Source organism: Agelaius phoeniceus, chromosome 1, assembly GCF_051311805.1.
Source record: "Agelaius phoeniceus isolate bAgePho1 chromosome 1, bAgePho1.hap1, whole genome shotgun sequence".
Lineage (NCBI taxonomy): Eukaryota > Metazoa > Chordata > Aves > Passeriformes > Icteridae > Agelaius > Agelaius phoeniceus.
The window spans coordinates 56,864,813-56,891,753 of NC_135265.1; the positions used below are offsets into that span (position 1 = coordinate 56,864,813).

Here is a 26,941-nt window from a genome sequence, read left to right on the forward strand (position 1 = left end):
CATTTGTCACAAAGCTTGTGACCTGGCTCCCTGTGAATATCCCTTTCCTGAGTACTACCTAGGTCCCTTGTAGCTAGCCTGAAAGAGATGAAAATGTGTCTCAGCACAAAGAATGTTCTCGCACCCTCTTATAGTCTGAAAACTGAAGGAGCTTGAGCTCCAGTGTGCTCTCCAGTTATTTCTTTGGGGAATAAGTAGAAACTATAATTTCTTGTTCCTTCCTTTTACAAGTTATGGAACTTGAATGCACTTCTCCTTGAAGTATCTCCAGAAGCCAGGACATCTTTGTCATAGCCATTTTAATATACAGAATGGAAAGGTTTCCTATTCCCGCCTTTACAATTTGAATGCAGAGAATTACATAAGACATGAAAGGATTAGGCATAGGAGAGTTGAACTGAAATTAAGTATCTATTAACCCCCATCTCCCTCTTAAAAAATCCCAACTTGCAAACCAATTGATCAACTATGAAAACATCCATGCTGTAGTAATGAGGATGCAGGTGCTCCCTTCTGAGGCAGCTGTTCCACAGTGCTATGCAGAGAGGATCTTTTTTTTTTTTGTATGAACTTTCTGTTGCAGTACATAAACTCTAAATTACAAAACTACATAAATATTCAAGTGATTTCAGCTTTGCTGGCAGACATGCAATTTCCAAGTAGCTGAGATTTTCCTTTATCTACCTTCTCACAGTTGTGTGAACTAAGAGATGCAGGTAGTTTTCTTCCCCCCCTTTTTTATTCATGAGAGAAGGTTTTAAGGAAAAATTGTAAGGTATTCCAACTATTACAATAACATTTTATTCTACTTTGGCCCTTAGGGATTCAGTATTTCAAATACAATTCATCTCCCAAGTTATTTTTATCTGGCCTTTTGGCAACACTTAACCAACTTTTTCTAGCTATGTTGTATTTTCAATCAAAAATCAGTGGAAGTATTTTTGTTTACACCATCTAACATTTAAAAAAAAAATCTACAGAATTCTTTGTAGAACACTGAATTTTCTATAGAATTTTAAACACAGAGGAAAAAAAAACATTACAAGAACATCTTTGAGCTTAGGGTACTTCTATGCTGAAATCACCTGGATTTATTGTTGATTTTCTTATTGAGGCAGCTGTATCAGCAGCCATTGATGGCACAAAGGTGCCCATGAGAGCATGGCCCAGAGCAGGCTGGAGCAGAGTCCAGCATTCTGGAGTGTCTGTGCCAGGTGGAGCACTGACCTGTCTGGGCAGATGGATGCTCCTCCATCTCTGCATTGTTGCCTGCTGAACCTTGTAGCCTTGCCTTCAGACCTGTTGCTCTTCAGGTCCTCTGGGACTGCATCTCCCACATTCAACTAGACATCTCCAGCTCCTAATTTAGTCCAAGGACGTAAAGAATGGATGCCACCAGGTCACACAGAAAAATTACACTATTAAAATAGCAAACAGCTGATATTTGTATTTTATTTTTAGCTTATTTCCTGTTGTTTTCCTGTGGTTGCTGATGTCACAAAAGCTTCCTTTCTAGTCACTTTGCTTAAAATACACATACATTGTGTGTATATGCATCTTCATGCTGGAGCTTAGTGTTAGATTGTCCAATGTGTTTGCTTATGATTGAAGCAATATTGGCTCAAACTCCATGAGAATGAGAACTACAAGGAACTTGCAGAAGGCTCTTTCTGTGATTCTTTTTCTTCTTCTGTGAACACAGCCCTGAGAATTTAGATGTTCAGCAGACTGTGCTCCCAATCTGTGTGGCTGTAGCACAGCAGGCAGACATTTCCTCTGACAGACATACAGTAGACAGTAGACTTCAGTCTTGGCCCAAATGCTGAATATCTCTTCTCCTTTAGTTTACAGCAAAGCATTGAGTCAACATTAGTCTCCTATAGGGCTTAATGTCAGAAGAAGTCAATCATCAGGAGTCCATATTGATATGGACTGTAAGGGAGAGTAGGGTCTTCAGATGCTATAATAGGATATTGTCCCTGGAGGTGTCATGTGGGTTTTTGCTCTCTCCTTTCTATTTTTACTTCCCCTTTGAAATGAGTTTATTGAGTCACGCAGGACTAAAATAAATGCAACAGACAATAATTCAGCTTCCTTATTTCTTGCCCTATTCATGCACTGACCAGACACTGTTCATAATTTCTGATCTCCTCCCCCATATCCATTCACTTCCTGAATTTCTTTGGCCTATAATAACACCACAAAACTCATTTAGGCTTATTTTTGCCTTTTTTTTCCCAAGGGGTAGCCAATTCTCATAAATATGTTATTCCTGGACAGGTAAATTTTAGCACATGCAGCATTGAAATCACATGTTAGGTATTACAAGGAATTCCCAGCCTTTCATAAGCAAACATGTAATTAGAATTTATTTCTTTATTTATTCCCTGCTGGGCATTTGCTGGAGTTGGAAAGAAGAGGAATTTTGTCAAAAGCTAACTTTCTGTGTGTTTATTTTCCTATTATTTTCTTACATCAGAGTGCAACAGAACCAAAATTTTTACACCACTGCATGTTGTGGTTCAGTCCTAGTGCCACATCGTAATTTTCACAAGAACATCATGTCTAGTGGCAGTTGAGGCATGAAATATCCGTACTTTGTTCAACATGTCCTATTCTTGGCACATTTGTGTGCATGTTTTTTAAAGAATTTGTAGATATCTCTAGTGAGGAAGTTCTGTTTGTACTTAAGTAGCATTAGGAGGTCCTGGCTGCAGTCGGGGTTTGATTATTGTCCATCTGGGATCTCAGAACTTCACATGAAATCTCTCAGTTGCATTAGTACATGTGAGTCAGTTCTCCTTCTGCCTTGCTGTGCCACAGCTTCCATTGGAGGTCCTTCAGTAGAAAATCTACATGATAGACACACTCTTAGAGATTTCTTATGGCGCCCTCCATACCTTTCTCCAAGTGTAATATGCATATACATTCTATTTCAACTTCTCTTATTTTTCTTCTACTCCCAGGTATTATGACAACTTTACCCAGTGCACAGAACGTGAAGCCAACAATGCAAGTTGCTTTTGGCCAAACCCCCTTGCAGAAGGCTTTATCACTGGAATTCATAAACAATTCTTTTCAAACTGTACTTCAGAAAAGGTTCACTGGGAAGATCCACCAGATGAAATTCTCATAACACTGATCTTGATCCCGGTCTTGTTGACATGTGCCATGATAACACTGGTAGTATGGTGCAGCAAAAGAAGTGATATCTTAGTGTAAGTTCTTCCTCTGGGCTTTCTTTTTCTTCATTTCTTTCTTCCCTAAACACTAAGAAAGGAAGACGAAGAGAGGAACATGGCATAAAGATTTCAGATCTGCTGAAACAGAACCAGTGAGATACTGAGATGCTCCTGTGAATGAAGAGCTGCCTGCTGCTGCTGTGTCACTGCTTCTGTCTTGACCATGAGTATTTGCTGGTGGAAAGCTCTACTTCCATCAAGCCTCATCAGCATGGAATTCACAGGCAGCTCCCAGAAACAGGACGGTTTCCAGGCAAATGGACCCCTTGTCTGCAAAAGGAGTAAAATTACTTTCCTGTGGGCAAAGGTGGCTGGTAAAATTTTGCAAAGCTGTATGTGTGTAATACTTACTGCGGGGGAAGTGATATCTCTTGGAAGTTTTGTGCAGGACACTCAAGGTTTTCATCTGTGAACCCTGTGACTTGGAGAGATCCCTGGCACAGGAACTGATTATGGATATAACCAGGTGGCAGCTTTTCTTAGAAGCTAGTCAAAATCATCATTATCAAAACTGGGAAGTATTGTTCTGGCAAAGAAATAACTTCTGTGTCCAGTGACTATCTGCACAGGGAAATTATCCTGCCACATTATAAAATAGTTCAGAAAATTCCTTTAAGCATGGCTGCTTGGAATCGTATGTCTTACAAACAAACTTTGGGAGGATATGTAAGTCCTACTTTACAGAGCCAGAAAATGTGAAAGGAAATTGGTTGATTATAAACACACTAAGGAGTAATGAAGAAACACCAGACTTTTCATACACCAGACTCTTTATTTTTCCTCTTTTATAATTATTATTCTTGATGACTTGTGTTCACTGTATACTCCCCACTCTCACTCCAATTTGTGCAAGTGATATACTACAAATAAAGGTGGCATGTTGATTGAGGTGCCTTTCAGAGTATTGTACATAAATAATTCTTTGTCCTGTGAAGAGTGTGGGAACTAAAGTATGAACATCAAAACTTGGAATAGTAGTAGGAGGAAAGAGAAAAATTCAACTCAGAAATCTTATTCTATAAAGTTATGTAATAGTTGAAATAAAGATCATATGCTCAAAACAAAAGAACTTCTCTGTGTTGCAAACCTTCTTTTCACAACATGCCTTTCAGTTCAATGCTCTTCTATGACTGTGCAATGTCTGTTACAAGTGACTTTTCATTTTTCCATACCTTATGCACACAAATAAAATACAGTTGAATGTCTGAGTAATTGTGTTTTATATATTTTATAGTTAGATTTTTTTCCTGTAAGGTTCTGACTCCATATTTGAGACTTAGGTCTATGATTATGAAAAGCATTTCCATGCTTGAATCAAATTAGAAGTGCTCAATTTACTAGATTATTAATCTACATACATTGTACAGATAAATAAATAACCCTTATAAGCTGTACTGGTTTGTTTTCACATCTGTTCACAAGGGTTGAAGGCACCAACTTGTTTATTCATTACTCTGATATTGGAATGATTCAATTTTGAAAGTGTTTCCTGCGTGTTTTTCCAAAGACTCTTCGTCATTCTCTAGGTGCTAGCAGAAGCTGCTCTTTGTAAAATAGAAAAATGAAATAATGTATTAAGCAATTCTGTTTAATTTTCTATTGAATTTTTATTTTCTGTATTAAAATGCATTGGACCACCAAAACTAGTGGTCAGTTAAGACACCCAACCCATTCATTTCATCCAAAATATTGTTTGGTTAAGCATTTTGTGTGGTCAAACCAAGCAATTTTATATTCTGCATGGAGTTTCATTTTATTTCTCATTTACTTAAACTTCAGCAAGCTTCAAGGCAAGTTTCAAAACTTTGTTTTGGAAACCACACAGTAAAAATTTTGACTTTTAAAAAATCGCATTCATTTCAACCTAATTGTCATGTTTGGGGCAAATTCTGGACCGTTTCTGACTCATTTGAAATCATGTTCACCTAATGAACAGGTCGGCTGAGAGATATCAATCAGCTTAATTCATAAGCCTAATTTATAAAATGGATTGGCCTGGGTACTAAGTGAGGAAGAAAGCATGATGAATTCTTACCAGCAGATGTGTACTGTGGTCTTTAAAAGAATGCCATGTTTAAAATCTCTAGTTCAAAGAGTCTTTTAAAATATAAGATTCAAAGGAACAGAAATAGTAGATTTTGATTCATCTGCTGTAGAGTAGGGGTAGAGGATGCTGACACTAGTCTGTGCTTTGGAGGTGAAAATTTAATCACTGTTGTGTGTCTTCCTCATCCAAGTGTGATCTTCTATTACTTTTTATATGGCTGCAGAAGGGCAGGGAAGTTGAAACAGTGCATGGGAAACAACACAGATTATTCAGTGTAGTCTCAGTGTTTTAAATCTGAGAAATGTTTATAGTGTTTTTAAGAAAAATGCAGCTGCAGTAGTTAGTTCTTAACAGTTGTGTCCATTAATAGAGACCCAGAATGATAATTGTTGAATCTTTTGACATAGGTTGTACTATGTGTTGATAAGAATTAGTGCATTTTAGGACCTTTTTATGTCTCCCCCAAGCCTATTTCCATTGGCAAGAAAATCACATCTGGTACCAAGAATCTGGCTCATTTATTAATTGCAAATTAATTTGATAGCACAACAGAGTCTCAGGAATAACAATATTTAAAAAGAAATAACTTGTTCAGAATCCTTCCTAGAACTGGAACTGTGGTTGATCCCCAGCAATATTAGGCCAAAAGAGAAGTGCCAGCTAGCTGACATTGCTAATTGCTGTGACTTATGGGATTTTTTGCATTTAGTAGCAACTGTGGAAGTGCGTATTACCATGGGGTATAAGAGCTTTAGCAAAGAGTTAGCAGAAGAAGATGATGACTAGCAGGACCAAGGCAAAGGCAGAGGGGGCTGTCATCTCTTTCAAGAAAAATAGCAGGAGGCCAAAGGAGGAAGAGTTCCTTCAGGGCAAGGACAAAAATGGTCAAGTCCACAAAAAAATGTGGTATCTTCTTCCAGGATATGATCTCACCATAAGCAGGTTAGTAGCAAATGTCTCTTGGGGCATTGGTAGGGAATGGTGAGGAAATCCTGCATGCTGTCTGCATCTGTCCAGTGTTCATGCAGAGGGAATCAACAGCCTCTCATTTCTGGCATCGCCACAATTAAATGAATGTATGTGGTGTAAATTCCCTTCTACAGGGACTGAGATTCCAGATGAATTTACAGGAATGCTCAGCAGGTGTGCCCCTTTTTTGACTGGTGTAGGTGGTGTCTCTTCCTGCCTAAATGTCATTTGTGCATCCTGGCAGCAGATGTCCACTTGTTCCAATACATTGGCTCTTTTGGAAGCTGAAGCAAAGTATGAATTTTGCAAGGCAGCAAGATGTAATGCAGCAGTGCTGGACATTATTTTGCTTAAGCCTTGATCATCAAAAGTATGAGGGTATTTCAGAAAATGAAAGGTCCTGAGCTGTATTTCCAAAGTCTGAGTTCCATAGGAGGAAAAGAAAACTTTGTATTTTTTTAACTCATGGGTCTGGAAGGATAAGGACAATTAGTGACTGTCATTGCTTCTGAATACAAGAATTATGGAGCTCCCTATGTGCTTTGACGGAAATACATGCAGTGGTGTCTTAATACTCAGAAGTGGACATAGAAAAAGCTATTGAATTTTAGTTAGAGTCTATGTTTCTGCTATTCTAACAGAATTTTGAATTAAGAAACTGAGATCCTCAAATAGCTCTGTGGATTTGATAAGAAAAGGAAATTTTCTGCACAGTAGGAAATCTGGGGAGCATTGAGGCTAGTACCTTGTCTTTGAACTCTCAGCAGAACATTTTGAAAGGATACAAATAGTAATGGTGAATAATAGGCATAATCTGTCACCACCAACTGTGCCAAAGCACTCGGGCAGTGGAGGCAGGTGGTCACAGGTGGTATAGAGATGCCGCCCTGCTTAGAGCTGGCTGTGAGAGCCGACTCTGCTCGGAATTGTCTGGTGACACATCAACACGGTGCCATACTCGGCTTTGAGGGATGTGCCTTCTTTGCCTTACACAGAAACCATCCCTAACGTGATGGCCTGGCTGCTGGAGTGGAGACAGCTTCAAATGAGTTTGTAGAAGATGTGCCTTTGTAGAGTTTCCTGTGAGTGTGCATATACAGACAAGACTTCCAGGGTACTAGGGGTTTTTTTGGAACTTGCAGGGATGGCAGAAGCATAGTTGGAATTACTCCTTAAGGTTTGTCATTCTGATATGTTGAGTTCTGTCTAAATCCTTCATGGTGGGGTATTTTTTTCTTTACTAGTTTTCATATCTAGGGTGTAGATATCTGCATGAGAACAGGGTCTCATACTTTGTTTTCATCACGCTCTAAGGGAGACTCTTGGTTTTCATGAGATTCATGGTCAGAAATGCTCTCAAGGAACCATTAAATGGATCCTAGTGACAGTTTCACTGTAGCTTCAGCTACAATGTGGTAGATGTCTAAATTATAGAGGATGTTAATCAGGCTCCCAGGTACCTTAGACCTCTGTTCTTCAGTGCCCCATCTGAGTAGGGAATAATTTCAGAAGGATGCTATGAGCATAAGAAGGTGAATGATCACAAGTTGCTCAAAGATTATTGAGTTGTAGAACCTACTTACAACAATCTAATGATTCAAAATGACAGCAATTAGAAAACCAATAGGAAATACAGGCAGGGAGAATTTTCGTGATTCAGTCAATTTGGCTAATTGTTTTTCTTGGTTATAACTTTTTATTTGCAGTTTTTCTTTTTTTAAATTAATGGGCTAGAAGGGGGAAATAAGGAGCCTGTGCCTGTTAAAGCAGAGCCCTAAGTTTCTGAAAAATGCCATTGTATTTCTCATCTATGATTAACATTAACATGGCTCTTCTGTCATCTTCATTCTCCTGCTGCTCAGAACAGCAGGAGAATGCAATTTTTGCCTGACAGTTTCAATACCGTTAAAGATTCAGAATGACAACAGTGGAAGCTTTTTAGCACATAGCTGCTTAAAAGTGAAATATGTTGAGTGACTTGGAAACTAACTGAACTATTCTTGGAGAGCACACCAGGGAGCTGCATAGGTGCAGAGAGAGTGAGTGGGAACACAGATAATTCCACTAACAAAAATCACTTTAAATCCTAGGAAATTATGGTACATTTAATTGCTCACCTCATAAAAACAACCTTAGTTTGTAATTCAAAAACAACTGGGGAAAACCTAATTATGTATGTAAATATGTACCTTATTTCTTCATACTCTTCAACAGGACTGTAACATAACTGCAAGAGAAATGTGCTCCTATTTTCCAGCTATATTTATACACAGCATGCAGATGGAGAGGATCCAGTGATCAGTCACCATATTGTTGACATTATGGAGACTGAGTGTGAGTGGTGTATCTGCTCAACATTTGATGCATAAAGAAGTTCTCTATAAACCAGAAAATGTTATGTGGGTGCCTGTCACTGCAAAGAGGAGATTCCACTGGTTTATGTTCGTGAGAAACTGTTGGAGGCACATATAAGCACAGTGCCAAGCTTCATTAGAACCAAGACACTTGGGGAGACCAACTGATATCAGCCTTGGAGCATACCTGTGTCTGATCAGACTCCTGTAACACCAAAATATTCAGATTTTGATAGACAATAGTGGCCAATTGTTGTAAAAGCAAAGATGCATATTTTATGAGAATTGAACAAACAGGTTGTTTTGTTAGGAACTTGGATAGGAACTAAATTTGAAAGCAATTGCACATTCAGTCATTCTTATTTCAAATTACTGTAATGAGGCATGGATTTGAGTGAGCCTTAATGTTTAGTTAATTAAACTAAATATTCACTTATAGATAAAATCACGCATGCAAAGTTGCACTTTGATTTTTAAGCTGGTCTCTGTCCTTGGCATTAATTTTAACCTGAATGAAGAGAGAAGAGTAAGTAAAAAAAAAAAAAAATTCTGAGATACAGAGAATTTTGCTAATTTATTTAAATTAATTATTTGTTTTTATTTCTCTGGTTTAGTTTGCAATTTTGACTTTGTATAAAAGTACATTACTTTCTTTAAGGTCAGCATGGATACTTTTTCAAAGACATGAAGGTATTAATACAGACAACTGTTGCCTTGCTTTCTGTTTTATTTTTGATGAAAATACTGTCAGGGTCACATCTTAGCCAGCAGACCTGAAGGAATAGCCAAGTCAGATTATAAAGGAAACCTTCTTAACCCTAGTGGGGCACTGTAGTAGAGTGCTCCTTGGGGCTGTCTGGAGACACTCTGCAGACTGAAAAGCCTCACTTGGAAAGACTTGAGTTTGCTGTCTTTTGATAAAGGGAATAATTTTTAAGGACAACTATTAGTAATTGAGGTTACAGTTTATAGAAACTTTATAGGATCAGCATCTTAGAGACCTGTGCACTGGGATCCCCATGCTGGGATTTTGAATAAGTGCATTCCCATGAGTTTCAGTCTCTAAGGAGAGATATTTGCTTAGAGTATAACATTTTTGAGGTGGTTGCAATGAATTTTCCTGTCAGCAGGGAGTGAATCCCAGTTCTCTTGGACGCCTAATTTGTCCCAGTTTATTTTAAAGTGAAGAGCTCTGCCAGTAAATTTTACCCTTTTTAGGAATTATTCTAGGCATTAAAACTACGTTTTAAAACATTTGGAGAAACACCAGTATTTGACAATCACATTGGCAGAATATCTGCAGGCTACCTGGTTTTTTTCTGTCTTTCAACGATTTGGATTTGCTAGCAAAAATGACATGATTTAGGAGAACTTTCTTTAGCAGAGTAGCAGAACTAGTAGTCCTTTCTAATAACTAAAGCCTTAATACTCAACACAAAATACTCTCATAAATCTACTACATACACTTTGATTTTCTTATGCTCTTTCCAAGAAAAGAAACCATTTAGCATAATTTGAGGACTTAAGATGTGGTAATTGATCACTGGATCTTCTCCATCTGCATGCTGTATATAATCTGAAATAATTATGAAATGATTTTATTTAAACATGAAGGAAAATGCTTCTGACTCTGTCTGCATACTTTGGTAGATTATAAGACTTAAAGACATGGTGTTTTGTGTAATATGCAGTATTGTCAATGTATACTCTAGGGTAACACTTTAGGAATACAAATCAAGGGCAGCAATAGGTCACAAATATTTCTAATACTGCAAAAGTGTTTTAAGCAGGAGGATTTTACTGAGGAAAAATCAACATTATGGTACTTGTTTACATGAAGGGTCCGATATGATAGTTTATGATGTTAGTTGAGGCTTTCATTAAAAAATTAAATCCAAACCCTAGTAATGAGCAGGAATACAGTTAGATGAATGCTTGGAAAAGCAAAGACCTAGATCTGCATCAGCTACTGAAGTTTCCCAAATGTTAACAGTGTTTAATTTGAGTCTGTCAAATGCTTTTGCCCTGCTATGGATTGCTATGCTTAGTTGTTCTGGGTTCCAGAAGTTTTAAGAACATTAAGTTTAAGAGAAGAAACAACGCTAATCAATAAAATTTAAAAAACAGTGCAACTTTAGTAATGTGTGTATTCCAGAGACCAAAATGCATTCAATTCTACATTGAAAACCCCATATTGCTCATCAGTTTTTCTTTTTTCATCACTTTAGGCTCGCAAATATGAAAGTTTTGATTTCACTTGCTTAGAGATGGGTTAATTTTATGGGTCCAAACTCTATTTTACATTCTCTAATTGTATGGTATTTATAGAGTGTTATGAACATGCTAATTTTCTGCCAATGAACTTTATGGTAAATCAGAGTTGGATTCCCTTGCTCTCAGAGGAGTAACAAAAAAGGGTCAGCTCTCTGTTTGGAGACACTAGATGTCCTTTGCAATTAGTATCACTCCAATTGCCATGATGAGAAGTTTCAGGGAGAGGTGTGGTAAGAAGTACAGCACTGCATCCTTTCTCTTAGGCTCAAATTCCTTTGAAGAGAAGAGAATTCAAAGAACAAGAACTTTCCTTTTGGACCACAGCATGTGCCTGTCTTAACAGTCTCCTTTAATAAGGTTAACCTTCATTTTAGCTCCATGGCTTTAAACAAATGTCAGTCAAGCATTATCTCCACCAGTGCGTGTCTTAATTCTCTTTCATTCTTAGTGCAGTCTCCAGAGTCTTAAAATTTTTTGCCCTTCAGAAATACACCAAGCAGTGTTCAAGTTTCCTTTAAAATCTTGCTGATATTTATAAATGTTATCAAATGGAAAATATTACCTATTCCCCTTTATCTTGACTTCTAGATAGGTTAGAAAGATGTATAGAAGGAGAAGTAAAAGGCAACAGACATATTGTCTTGAGTGAAAAATGACGAAGTTTCCAGATGATGTAAAACTTGACATATATTTTACAGTTCCTGTAACAAATGTGGTGTAAAAAATCATATAATCAATGTAAGTATTCATTTAAATTTTTATTGTATTTGTAAAATTAATTTATGCAGAAGTTACAGACAGTTTCCCCTTCTTTCTAAATTGCCCTAGTATATTAAAGTACATTGTTTATTGTACAGAGGTTTTGTAACAAGTCAGGACACGTAGGATGAATTTGTCGTACTCATATTCTGTTGTGCCCAAAGCTATTATTAAAATCAAAGTGTGCATAGAAGAAAGGCTAATGCACTAACCAATTGGACCACCCAGCTCATAGACAAAAATAGAGCATAATTCTCTGTTTTGAATATATGCTATTCGTGCTCATGGGAATACATAATTGAAAGGAAAAATGTGGCTGTTGTTCTTCCTAATGTTTGTTATAAATGGAATGCACCATTTATTACCCTTGAGTAAAGTACTGTCCAAAGTAAAAGTCTTGGAATAAAGAAAAGAAAAATACAGTTCATGGAGTCACTTTTGAAGCATTATTTCAATGTTCAAGGATATAGGCAAGGGAATTGATGCCTGTCTGGTGGAATTTGAAAATGGCCAGACAATACAGTGTGATGAGCAACCAACAAAAGTTGGCTATGTTTTGCCCTTGTGCAGTGCACTTTATGGAGAATGAATCTGCTTCTTAGAGTAGATGGTTATGATTTGTAACTCATGCACTAGGTTTTCCAAGTCGTTTTATAAAGTATGACTTCTGGGAAGTATCACATTTCACTGTGATAGCTAGGCTAGAGAATATATATCCTTGATGAAAACCAAGTATGACATTAAGAGCAAAGTTTTCTCTAGAAGATTTTTCCTGACACCATAGCTTGCCAGCCAGGTCACATTCCAGGCATGTCCCTGCAGCCTGGTGAGTCCCTGCCCTCACGTCCTGTTATGTGCCACAGGGATGAGGGTGCACTGCCTTGCCCTTGCTCCCTGACATCTGAACACCAGGGAAACACTGATTAACTTATTGTACACACTTTCATGCCCCAAAAGGACATGACATCGTTCTTACAAGCTTATGATAACCAACAACAGTGAGATGCTTCTGTCCCCTTCCATTCCATGAAATAAACCCCTACAAATCTGAGTGAAAGAATGCATTAGCAGCATGTAACATAAGAGCAGTCTCCAGGGCAAATGTCACAATGTTAATGGTAATAAGAGCAGTAGACCTAAATTGCCTGGTTAACCTGGGAGTGTTTTAATTGAACAGAAGCCAGAAGGCAAACTTGCGTGAAAGAGCAATATATTACATGCAATCCACCAGTCAGTACTCCTAGGGTGGACTATAATCCCTGATCTGGGAAGCTGTTTATTTTTACTCAAATTTTAGTGTCTTTGGTGGATTCAATTGCTTGTAAGCTTATACATTTCCATGGTTTTTTCCTGACTTGTTCTTAAATGACTTCAGAATCTACTCATGCACCAGTGAAGTCAGTTGAGTTGGTCTGCTGACCTGCCTTTGGCTGGATCATGCCAGAACTATGACATGTATAGAGCAAAATTTGGATCCAGCTCTGAAACTGAAGAAAGAATAATGCCAAAATAAGGTTTGACTTCGACTGATGTTGAATTTTTGATTCAAAATAACCCCAACTTGGTCTTTCGAGTGCCATCACAAATTCAGCCCCAGATATTGTGATGAAATTTTGCCCTTTTTGGTGACTGAAGGGAATTAAAAGGCAAGGGAACATTTCCAGCTACAGAAGAACTTTCAACCAGATATCTTCTTCTTGCATTAGTCATCAGTTGTTGTGGAAATTATTAGTCTGTGTGTTGGTAGTCATTATGTAGACATTAGTCTGTTAAAAAGTTTTGGTTTTGAAGGAAAAAAATACATGAGATTTAAAAGTAATAGTAAAAAAAGGGCTGAAAAAATTAACTGAAACTGTATTGTCCCTTACAATATCTTGTCTTACAGCTTTACAGAATGTTACAGAAAATACACCTGTAATCTGTGTCAAACGTTTCCCATTTTCTTGAAAACTGAATACAAGTTCTTGTTAAATTCTCCCACTAAACATGATGCTTCTGAGACAACCACAGGCCTCGCAAAATTGAAGATTGCTTGTCATGGTAAACCATATATTAGACCAGCAGCAGTAAATATGAGGCATGCTGCAAGCCACAGATTTCCTGGGGCCGATGATCAAGACAAAAAGTTAATGACTGCTGATAACGTCACCAGTGCATACTGTTCCTTAGGATCCTACCAAAGACTCTTCATATCAGAGCAATCATATCAGTTCTCCCAGGGTCATATGATCAGCTTCCTCAATTTTATTTCAACTCTCTGGGTGAAAAGAGTGCCTGAGAAAAAAAGAAAATAGAAATATTTATAGCTTTGTGTTGTGTGTTTCTCTCTTAAGAAACTGCAGGGTTCCTGGCTGCTGCAGTGGATTGGAAGTGTGCAGTAACTGCTCTCTATTTATAGTCCTTCTTTGAGACTGGGGTTAGATTGACAAGAAGTCAAGCATTTAACAAGGACAATGCAGTTCATAAGAAGCCTACATGATGGCATAGGGTCACTTTTACTGCAGCTACTTTATAATGTAATTCAGAAGAAAATTGAAAACTTTATTTCAATTGGCTTGTATTTTGGGGGAGTTCCAAAGAAGAAGAAGAATCCCAGGCAAGTTCACTCTGACCGTATCATTCATAAGAGACTCCACTAATACTTAATGCGTCTTTCCTTGGTGTGGATTGTTTGCAATTATGTTTGAGTGCAAACCAGGCACTCTCCAGATTTCCCATGCATCAGTTTGTCCATGTGGACCCGGACAGAAGATTAGCTCGGTGGATATGCTTGACCCTTTATTCACTGTGGTGCCTGAAAACCATTTTCCTTTAAGGTGTGTAATATAACTACTGAGTTCAGGGGAGTGATTTGATCCTTTCTCTATAAGGTACCATGCTTTGGATCTCTGTCAATGCAGTCAGTATCAAGGACATGAGGGGTGTGAGGGGTGGCACACAGGTTATAAACCCATTGCAAATGATTACAGTAGAGGAGCCTACCTCTTTCTATTGGCTTTATAGGTCTGGGCAGTGGGAGTCCTGCATCTGTACATATCTTATTAGAGCCACACAAATTTCTCTTGGATGCTCTGGGAAGATAACTGGTTATATACTGTATATATAACCAGTTATATATATATATACTGTATATATCCCTGGTTATATACTATTCCAAAATTATTACTTACATAAGGGAAAAAAAGTGGCCACAGAACATTGATCATGCTTACCTGCTTTCACATCGTGTGTATAAACTGGCATGGCTACTGCAAAGCATGAACTACTATTATTTAGCTGAATACCATGGCCAAAAATTAGAGTAGTAGAGTCCTGCTGTGCTATATGTGTGTGTGTGCAACAATCTCATAGTTATGAATACTGGAGAATTTTGAGATGAACTAAGAAAATACGTTAATGAAACACAGCTCTAAGGGGATGAAAATTTGCATCAAAACCTCCTAAAATAATAAATTTATTATTTGTGTGCCTATGATAATTATTTTAAAATAAAGCAGAAGTAACTTACCACTTACCAAATACATAAGCAATATTACCAGACATGGTACAGTACAATGACACAGAAACATTTTTTTCTTTTGTTTTTGGTTTGGTTTTTGGTTTGGTTTTTGGTTTTTTTTTCCTGGGGAATGTTAATTGGTGATCAAAAGATGAGAATTACATAGTCACAGTCTTTGGGAATTAGCCTTCATGAGTTATGAGGACGTCACAGATCAGTAAGCTTAGCTGAATGGATCAAAAGCACACAGTTGATTTGGCAGTAATTAGTCATAATTTGCTTGATTTTGTTCAAAACAAAGTTATTTTCAGTTAGAAGGAAGTATATTCATATTGTTGGTAGAAAAAAAATCTCCATTCATGTTCCTGCCCAAGTTTTTTTAAACCACTGATGACAGAGTGGTGCCAAAGAATACAGCATAGATTTTGAATGAAATGCAGTAGATACTGCAAAGAGTCTTCAGTTTTCCGATTAGCTTTTTCTATTAACCTCATTTTCCCTGGTACGTAACATAGGCTCTGGAAATATTAAATAGGTTTAATAGGTACAAAATTCAAATATAGTGGGCTTCTTCACACAAAATATGATTAAACTGTAGAACTTATTGGCCCAGGAATTTGTTGAGATAGATAGCAGCAGCAAAAACCAAATTGTCTGACTGTATGGAAATCAGGAATATTAATGTTACCAAAGCATACAGGAGTCATTGGCAATTTTGGAGTCCAAGTAGGTTTCTGCCACAAAATCAAAATAAAAAAAAAATAATGCAGAGAGTGACTTTGAAGTCAAAGCAAATGTGTGAATGCTTCTTGTAATTCATGTATAAATTTCAACTTTCATTTGGTCTCTTTAATACGCAATATATTTGGGTTCTTTTTTCATTTGGTCTCTTTAATACACAATATATTTGGGTTCTTCAATAAATATATTGACTGCTGGAGATTGAGAAGGTATTTAAGAAGGAGAAGTACTAGCTTTCCTGAGTGTGACCTTGGAGAAGAGAGTAATAAACTGTCATTAAGTCTAGAGAAAAGTATCTGAAACTGATGTGAAATTTTCCCCTAAAGGAGCTCTTTTAGCTCATTGGCCATAGCAGATTTCTGTGAGGGTGAAAGGAAGGATTAGAAAAGGGGAAAAGAGTTCTTAACAAACACATCCTAAAACATTCCCCTGCTTTTCCAAAAGAAAAGCTACTGACAGTAAAAAAAAAAAAAAAAAATCTGGACACTCCAAGCCTCGTCTGGCTTGTGACTGTGAAGTAGCTTGCTGAGGTATTTTAGTGTAACTCTGCTTTGCCAGACATTTAATGTTTATTTTTACAAAACAAGCAGGCTACAAGTGAGCTAAATTCAAGAAACATTTTACATGTTTGCAGTGTATGTGATGTGCCAGCAACCTTAGAATGGGAATGGGATGGCTCTGGTGACCAGTAGCTATTGCTCACTTAGATCTGTAAATCTGAAGTACTTTCTGCATTAAGCAATATCCTTCATTCTCTGCAAACAAAATGTGTTTTGGTCTTTGAGAGGACTTGAAATTATATGTAAGGCAAGTTGGTTTAGATTGAATATAAGGAAGAGATTTTTTTGTGGTGAGGGTGGTGGAATCCTGGAACAGGTTGCCCAGAGGAATTGTGCATGCCCCATCATTGGAAGTTTTCAATGTCTAGTTGGATGGGGCTTATAGCAACTGGATTTAGTATGAGATAGTCCTTCACCTGGCAGGGGAATGAGACTAGATGATCTTTGATGGCCCCTTCCAACCCAAACCATCCTGTGTTTCTATGTTTCTATGTCTTTTCTGGCTTAATTTTTTTTTTTTTTGGTGAATCAAGTAGTTTTATGATTTTGTATTTATGTTCCTGGACTGCAATGGTTTAAACAGACTCCCAGATTCCCCAAGATATTTATGCTGATACTCTGTTATGTGAGATAGTGTTTACAAAAGTAACATACTTAGGACTTTAGAAGAGTGCAAACCCTGTAGGACTGTGGATCAGGTATTGACTTTCCTTTTAAGCTTTTTATTTATTATTTTCAAAACTTTTCAGTAAGGCAACTGATTTTTTTTTTGGTCATGAATTGTGAGGATTGTTTCTTTGCTGCCTGGTCACAGGCTTGCTTACATAACCTAATCTACATGATCCTCATTTCCCATTAGATTAATACCTGCCTAAATTTCCTTGTGATTTTTCTTCTAAATCATGATGCAAATTATAGGGAAAACCAAGGTCAAAAATTGATTGCTACAGTGATTTTGTAAGCAGTTGCCATTTCATTGGCAACAAATAACCTGAAATTATCAAAGGCTAAGAGTTTGATTCATCATCACAATATGCCAGTTTTATTCTGCAGTAAATCCACTGATTTGACTGAGCAACTCCAAAATAAAGATTAGTGGTGATGAATTATGTTTGGGTTTTTAAAAAATTTTCAGAATATAAAATTTATATAGTAAATAAAGTTTGCTCTTCACAGAGTTGTTATGTGGAGAAACATGCTTTCTGTGAATGTAAAAGGTGCAAACCTGGCAGCAGTTAAAAGAAAACATTAGAGTGTAGAGGGTTGGATTGAATGGCTCAGTTAATGATTTCTTTGCAGTACTGCTGTTGACGTTCCTGCATCTTTCAGGATCCCTTGGGAAAGAGGTGCATGGAGCAGAGCTAAGGGAAGGCATTATACTTTAATAAATTCAGAACTATATCTTGGGTATTCTTTGTTCTCATAAGCAAAGAGGGAACTTCCAGAATCAACTGATGTGATTTCTGATTTCCTATTACCTTAAACTGGCCAACCTCTCAGAGTCTGGACACTCAGTACTTCCTAAAACCAGTGTCCTTTAAGGTTAATGGTAGAATAAAGCCCTCTGAACTTAGTTCTAGTGCCCTGTCCCCTGAGACATCTCCCCTTGGCTGTTCATTGTGTATGCTAATTAATTTTTCAACTCTGCAAATTTTTACCCTGTTGTACTACTTCCAATGCTTTTGTTCCCTCTTGGATGCAGACGTTCTTTATGTTCTAATTCAGCTTCCTCTTGTGAATTAGTTTTCAACTGGAAAACTAATTTTATTTTGCAAATAAACTTAGGACAATTGACTCTCACTGACTTTATGTGTCTAATAACTGAAACACTCTTTTGGCTTCTGCTTTGCTTACCCAAAGAGCACACTGTCATTTTGTAGGCCTCTCTACTGAGGTGGTCCCCCAAATGAGGACAGCTGTACTTTACTAGTTGGCTGTATGGATTCAGTTATTTAAGGAACATAAAAATTCCCTTGGAGTGTTAACAAACAGTGCTACATTATTAAAAGAAAAAAAAGTAATATGCTCATGGTTTTAACAAAACATTGTCTTCTTTGCCTTAGGCATATATGAGGAAGAACACTGTGATATGTCTTACCTCACCAATGTAGTCTTCTGACTTAAGTCAAGCTAATAGTGCCAGATAATTAATGACAAGTGGTGTGTACAGATAACAACAGTTATGATGACTTGGATGGACAATTCAATGGATATTTTCCATTGCTATACATAGAACTGCTAATATCCACTTTCATGTTGCAAACTGTACAAGGAAAAATATTAGTATCTTGTGTCAAAAATTAAAAATGTAAGTCTGACAGGGCATACATCCCGTTCTTGTATTAATCTTTAGGCTACAATATGCCCCCTTCTGTTGCACACTGAAGATTTTTATAGGTTTGTTCATGTTCCAGTTCTTTCCAGTATTTTAGTTACCTGTTGAGAAACCCATACTTTGGCATTTTATACTTGTGTGTGGTGCATAATCCTGATATTCACAGTTTGCAGTCTGCAGCAGAACTGAATTTTGTCTTCCCTGGGAGGAGAGTTTAGGGTTGCAAGCCTTTTCCTGACAAGGACACAGACATCATCTGCTTCTACATCACTAAAGACATATAATCCAAAATTTATTTGGACTTTGGAAAAATCTATTTGGCTTGATGCAAACTGTGACTTTTTCTTGCATCAGATAAACCCTGGTAATGGGACTGAGACTATAGTATTCTGTGTACTGATGGGTTACTCCGTGTTACAGAATTGCTTGTTCTTGCACCAAAGCAAGGCAGTAGACTTTCTATAATAAGGGCATGTCATGTGACATGTGTCTAACACTTTCTGAGATTAATTCTTTATCTGTATCTGCCTGATCTATTTTTTTTTCCCTTGGAAAGCTCATGAATGTATCTTTGTTACATAACTAGGATGGTGCTTGAATTATAACCATGAGTAATTGCATGGAAAAACATGCACTTGCTCTATGCCCCCCAAAGTAGGGGGGGCACAGAGCCCTAATCTCCTGTGCATAGTTAGTTTGCAAGAAATTGCAGACTAACTCTCCTGTGCATAGTTAGTCTGCAAGAAATTGCTTCAATAATCAAGAAAAGCTAATTGATGAACAAAGACAGGGCAGTGATATATACATTTCTTGAAATGTTGATTTAGGAGAGAAGAGCCCTTGTGTGGAAATTTTGGAGATATATTACAACAATTTCTTATTGAAGGTGAGCTTATGGTTTGAGAAATTATGAAGTTGAAGAGAATAGTGAAGAAAAGTGAAGATGTTATTGCCATTCTTATCACTGGTGGTACTAAACTGAAGTAAGTTTGGATATTCATGAGCAAAAGCATTTAAAGGACTTTGAATAAAGCAGATCTTTGCAGGGATCTGAGGTCTTCCACTTAAAATAATCCTGATATATTTTTGATGTAAGTGCTTGACAACGTAATTGGGATTTTAGCACATGACCTGGCTGACTACTGTAACTGGTGCAATGAATTCTCCAACAACAAAATATGATTTTTCTGAATCTGTGAAGTCAACAGTAGAGCAATCTTTGAAAAATATTCATCCCACATCTGGATTTTGGTTTATTAAATTAAACATTATTTGGTATGTCTGAAGGATATCACATTAATAAAAAAATACTGTATTTCTTTTGTAAAATAGTAATTAAAACATCCCTGGAAAGTAATGATTTTTTTGTGAATTAGAGTAAGATTTTGAATGAGTGTGAGAGAGAAACAAGAATGAAGAGAAAATCAATAATAACTTTGTTTTTTTTTTTAGTTGTTCTTTTCATAAAAATACCCCTCTCTGGACCACTTAGATCACATCTCATTGAAACATTTAGTTTCCATCTGCAAACTATAGTTTCCTATGGAATTTGTAATGGAAAAGCTGAATCCAAATGTAATTTGACTATATCACACTGTTCTCAGGGAGTTTACAGTATCTTTGCTTTGGAAACCATTCTCTTTTAGAAAATGCTACAGAACAGCTGTTTTATTTTTTCAGTTCATAGCTGGGCAGAAGTAGCTGTAAAATAAGCTTTAAATCCTGTGCTTAAACTGCTGCATGGGGATAGCAAAACTGCTGTATAGATCAACTTTAATTTTGTCATTGAGTCTGCAAGGAACAACATTACATTCTGGAAAGGTTTTCAGTGGCTTGCTGAGTATATGGATCCGAGCATGATGTTTGGCTTTGGGTTCTGTTCATTTTATTTGAAACTGGAGAGCCCAAGTGCAGTTCTTAGCCATCACATGGGGAGTGGAAATGTTGCACTTTTGTTGTTTGTGAATCACATCCCGGTTTTCCAGAAACAGGAAAATATTTCATTTTTTAAATTCACAGTCAAAGGCTGAATATAGGAATCATAAGTTTAGGGTAAGATCTGGCTTAAAGATTAGTTCTGTGAACAAATGAGTTATCTCACCTTCATCTGACTTTAGAAAAACATTCTACTACCTCGCATCTACTAAAGCACAGCATTTTTCAGGGTAAAGTTGGGAAAAAGATCTAAAGCATTAGTATCAAGCAATTGCAGGATTAAAATGTATCTAAATGGATCAGTCAATAAAAACCATTGAGTTTTTTTACTTGAGTGATACTTAGGTGTTCTAGAATAATGTCTTTTTGCTTTCTCATTGTATTACTACATGACTATTAATCTTTCAGCAGGTCAGTCTAGAACTGATTACCTCTGTGGTTCCCTGAGGAGTAGATATTAAGTCAGTACAGATGAAGAGGCCACAGACATATGTACCTATATGTATATACCATGAATTCCTGTCTCTCTGCTTTAGAATAAATTTTTCTAATCAAAATCAAACAATTCAGCAGCATAAAAGGAATGGGTAAAGTTTGGTTACATTGCAAAATATAGGTATAACTGATGAAATTATCATAGTTAATACACATTCAAAGAATACTGCCATATTAGAAGAGCAGTGGAAACAGCCCAAGTTAAAAACAGCTACAGAAACCAAAATAAAACCCATTGGATTATAGAGGTAGTAAAGAACACAGTACATGCCATCACATTATGAAGTATAAGACCATATGGCAACAATGTAAAAGCAATGGAACAATATAGTAAAGAAGAAAGGTGAAGTATTGCAATTTACAGAAGCTTACAATGTCAATAAAATTAGAATTGGCTTAGTAGGTTGCAGGAAGATTATACAATAGTCTCACAATGATCCCGAATAGGACAGTTTCTACTTCAGATTTCCCTTATCTAAGGGACAAAAGTGTTTTTAAATAACTGAAGAACTTGATTGTATGAAAATACTTTATATTTACTGCATGATAAAGATGTTAATCTGGTTATGTAAATACAGAGTGGTGATCTCTGATCCCTCTGAACCTGAGTCTACTTGAGTTGTTTAGTTTTGTTCCCAAAAGGAGACATGCTCATACATTTGCCCATTGTCAACCTTCCAGACTTTCTGAATGCACTGAACTCCAGCACACGAACAGACAGTATTCTATAGTTATTTAGCCACTTTAGGGACTGCGGGGGTTGAACAACAAATGTTTATAACTGACCTATTAATCCCAGAGGTGCAGAACACTAGCACAGGAAAATTCTCATGTTTAGTGGTACAACAGCATTGCCGGAGTAACATTTCCAATGGGTTTTATTAAAATGGAAAGGACAGCTTAATGGTTGTAAGGAAACTTTTCAAAAACAGAAGAAAATTAATATTTCTTAGGTGAGTAACAAACTTAGGTGTTTTCTTTTAGCACTAAATTAGAAAAGAAATAAGGTCCCTGTGTCAGTATGAAACTAATTCCAAAGGGATTAAGCCTTCAGCAAAATTGAATCATTTTTGTATCTTTAGTTCTACAGATAAGGATAGCAACACCCTGTTTGATTGAATCCCTGTTTGAAATACTCAGTTCTTCTGTACATCTGATAACCTGGTATCTTCAAAAAGCCAGACTTGCTGTTGGCACTGGAGCCTATGCTAGTTTATTACTAGGGAAGGTTTACATTCTAATTGAATTAGCAGGGAAGCAAAGAAACAAAAGAAACATTATATCAATATGTTATCTCCTTCATCAGACTCAAACAACTACTTTCTTCTTTAGTGCTCCCTCCAGTACAACCAATTTAGATAGAGCGTGCAGTACCTCCAAGACCATTGTTCTTTTGAACAAATGTTGCAAAGATAAACAATTGTCATGCTGTTGTTCTGTTTAAACAAGCATGCAAACAAGAACAAATTCTTCTCAACTAAATCAATATTTATATCATAGAGTGTATAAAATCATTCTTTATCAGACATCACTGGATATGGAATAATGTAATGATGTAATGACTACACTCCTGTTGCAATATGTTAGAGAGAATTATGGTTATTGCTTTTACTGCTGGAAGCAAAGCAATGCCACACACATATGTATTCTGTGTCTCTCTTTTTCTTTAAATACACAATCTCCTTGCAAAACAGGAGGTGAAATGTGAATGGGAGAACTAGTGAAAGAAACTACTTGTAGGCGAGAGGGTGTTTCCTTTTTACTGAAGGAAAAGTGCTGATCACTTTATTTACAGGAGGTGATCAGCAAAGAACAGTATACAAAAGACCAAATTTCATTTTGATAATTTGGTCCAGACCCTCAGAACAAGCTGACTTATTCTGAGTTAGGTGAAGAGCAGGCTGTATAAGAAGATTCAATTCACTTTCTTACAGTACAAACCCCTACACATCCAGCTACATCTCTAGAGGTTTCCATCCTGTTTCTTCCTAAGTAGCATGATTTAATATGGCTGCACTTGCAGTCCTTTTTGGTTTTTTTTCCTTTTTCCGATAGAACTGTGACAGCATAAAATTACTTTGCTGTAGGTGAAAACAGATTTTACAGGAAATGTGGAGGTTCCAGAATATCATTAGACTCTGTAGTGGCTCCAACCTGATAGAACTTTTGTGCTGTGCTGGAAATCAGATTAGCCTTCTTTTAGCAGTATATGGTGTCAGCTCCTTGTATCAAAACATATAGCACATTCAAAACAAGGCTATTTTGAGGCCTTATTATTTAGAATCTACATACATTGCTCACTGGAGAGAATGGAAGATTGTGATCTGATCTTAGATGGCTGTTATTACTTAAGATTAGTACAGAAATAAATTGGAATAGGATGACTCCTCTTTTCCTGAGTAGCAACTGATCCAAGTGTATGTTCTGTCTAAATTACATAGTCTCTCCTAATCAAAGAGTTGGCTAGATATGTTGCATTTATTGTTTATAGCTCCAAATTTCATCTTTAAAATTAGAAACAGTCTTCCTGCTCCTCCATGGCTGTATTCAACCACTGCTGTAAATAATGCTTACTCTTTCAGTAGTGCATGAAGAGTGCTTGTTGGCAGCTCTGTGCACAAGTACAGCACTCCTGCTATTGCCATAGCCTGGGTATATGTGCTACAAAACACAATAAAATGTGTTGTTTTTCTTTTTGGCATAGAAAATGTGTATAAATGACACATTTTTTTGACATTTATTTTAACATAGAAAATGTGTCCAATAAATGCGATCCAATTAAAGAAGAGCAATATGTTGTGGATTAATAGATTGATTTAGCCTATGGATGCCTTAATTTAGCCTTAATTTAGCCTTAATTCTCTGTGGTGAGTATTACCTGTTACTATGATTGTCAACAAATATACGGGCATTAGTATAATCTGGCAATGAAAATAAATATAGATTCTCTCCTGTTTGCAGCTTGAAGCTTGGCTCGTGTGTTTGGTAAAACAAAATCATAGCCACATTAAAAGCTGTTTTTAATATGGAAACATAATTTTAAAATGCAAGGAATCTCGACTATTTACTTTGTGCTTTCCAGTTAGTACTTCTTGAACATTCATGTATTCCATTTAAGAACTGTGGTGACTATTAAAAGTAAAACAAATTCCTATTTTCAGTATCCATGTTTTAATTTCAGGATTTTACTTTTTAAAAAAGCTCAGCTTTATAGCTGTAAATTCTGTTCTATTGTTAACCAAGACTTTCAAGTAACTACAACTGAACAGTTATCAAACAATCTGATTATGTACTTGGTCCTCAGTAACATGCTGATCAAGTTTTGAACCAAAAGTTTAGACCAGAGAGTATCCAGAGGTACCTTCCAACCATGATGATGCACTGATTCTTTGCTTCTACTCATTTTAACTGTAAGCTTTCACTTAAATTCAGGTATATGAAAATACTGTGTAGGTGTAGCTATCTCCTAATTAGATTTTTTTAGGAAAAATCTGGAATTAAATTAATTGGTTAATTTTATCTTTCTTCAGGCTTTGTTTATAGTGCTATAAAAAAGAAAGATCATCAACAATGTAGGAAGGAAGGATTATTTAGAAAAGAAAACTTAAACTTCTTAAATATAATTGAAGAAATTTGTGTTGGTACAAAATACCTATGAAACTAGTTCATGTGTAGTACGGTCACATTATACCTTTACCTACCTCTAAAATAGGTATTTTGTACATCTGAGAATTTTTGCAGATGCTTGACTCTTCTGTTACTTTGTAGAAATTACCTCCTTTCCTCTAGTAAGAAGACCTTTCACTAATATCTTCCTCCTCAGTCACATCTATGTATGTTATTCAAGGAACAATTTAATAAAGGCCAGAATTTCTGTAATTTTCTCTTATCTAGGAAGTGTTAGAATTGCGAAAAATATGCCTTGCAATTGCTCACAAACCCAGAATCAGTCTTGTTAGATCAGTCTTGTTAGAAGAATGGAATTGAATCATTGACATAATTACAAAGTCTGTCTGAGAATTAGAGCACCATTTGCATCTGTACTGCATATTTCATGTTTGAAGTTCAGCTTTAACTCCCTCTTTATGGTCTTGGTCCAGTAAAATGTTTTCTCTCAGAAAATCCAGATCCAAAGGTAATGTGGTTATTTCCCTTTGAGAATATTTAACATCTGGCTTGGTTCAAATACTTAAACTGCCAAAAGTTAAAACTTCAAAACATAAAAAGGAAAGGTTATTTTAATTTTAATGTTTTCAGGAGGTATTCACAGTTAGAGTCCTCAAAAATCATGTTCACTCATGGTCAACAAATCCTCAAGGATGGGGAGACGTATTTCAAAGGCACCTGACAGTCCCTGCAGGTGTGCTGGTGTAAGTCATTGCATCTATGGGTGTGGAGATATAACAGCAAATGTGGAAGAAAACTAAGGAGTTGCAAGGCTGGCTAAAATTCGTCTGTAGTGCTAGCAAAGACAAATATTTCAGAGCGAAGGCTGTTGGACTGCTATGAGACTGGGGCATGGGTGCAGTGATACACGTAAGGGAAAGGCCAGAGCTGAAATGGAAACCTGTCCAAACGTCCTGAAGAGCTGAATGCAGTGTTCTCACTACTATGGGGAGAAAAATTTAGTGTGGAGAAGTAACCACTGGTCTTGGAGTAGGAAGCACTTAAGTCCAAAGTACCTTTTCTTTTAAATATGCACATTCTTTTGGAGCTTTGTAAATGGCAAAATGAGCAGAAAAGCCACACTGCAATTTTTCCCACCATATATAGAAGCTACCTGTCTCTCTAGCTGTACTTAATAGCAATTTACCTGAATATGAGCCCTGAGACAAATGTAAGTTATACTCATCAGAAAAAATTTGCTTTACAATTACAGATTAATGCAAAATATTTTGTTTCTGTATCCATGATTGAGACCAGCAAGTATTTTATATTAGCTGAAAAATAATCCTTGCATCTATTTTAAACAGAAACTACTTGGAGAATTATTCTTGACATCATAGAATATCTGTAACTTTGAGATTCTAGGTAGCTGTTAGGACCACAGAGTATTAAGCTATGATGCTGCAGAATGTTAAGTACTGGTTCCTGTCTTAAAGATCTTACAATCTTAAGTAGGCAAAACCAGTGAGAGACAAAGACAGTTAAAGGACACAAAGAGCCTCAGAAGGAAAGTTCATAGTAATGATGAAGATAGAAAGAGCTTTTATTGTTTTGCAAAATATTGCAGTCTTATCACCTCAAATTGTTCTACCAACATTAAGCAACTTATGAAGAGGATCTTTTTTCAGAAAGTGCAATTTATTTCTAAGTCTACAACTATGTCCAAATGAAACTTTCAACATGCATCTTTTTTGCAAATTCACAGCTTTCTGCCCATAGACTGTGTACCTTTCATTCCTAGTAGTCCTGAGCATTGGAATTGTGACTGACAAATGAGAGGATATGTTTCATATGAACACATCCTGCGCTTTATTTCTGGATGAAAACTAATGGAAGCCATTGATATCAGTAGCTGATAATGTGAAGAACAGGTACTTTGCTGATCATAATTTTGCTTTGCTGCTTAGTTTGTGCTTTGCTTCATAACCCAAGGACAGAGGGAAAGGTTTTAAACATGAACTGAACAATGTTTCCAATGCAGATCTTAGCTGATTCAAATTATTTACAAGGATTTACAGCTGCTGATGACCTGTCCCAAATTGTGATGCTGAGTTTTCAACACCTG

The 26,941-nt window shown here is 36.6% G+C and overlaps 1 protein-coding gene across 4 annotated transcripts in view; it reads left to right on the forward strand.

Moving 5' to 3' along the window:
- Positions 1–26,941, forward strand: part of RAMP3 (receptor activity modifying protein 3) — a 147,159-nt gene that overhangs the window by 38,705 nt on the left and 81,513 nt on the right. For 2 of the 4 annotated variants that reach the window (XM_077179420.1, XM_077179415.1), the window contains exon 4: positions 2,967–10,738. The exons of the other annotated variants lie outside the window; for them this stretch is intronic. In XM_077179420.1, coding sequence (XP_077035535.1) covers positions 2,967–3,222 — 256 coding nt within the window. In that variant the 3' untranslated portion in view covers positions 3,223–10,738. Of the gene's footprint in view, positions 1–2,966; positions 10,739–26,941 lie in introns of those variants that run through there. 4 annotated transcript variants of the gene reach the window in all.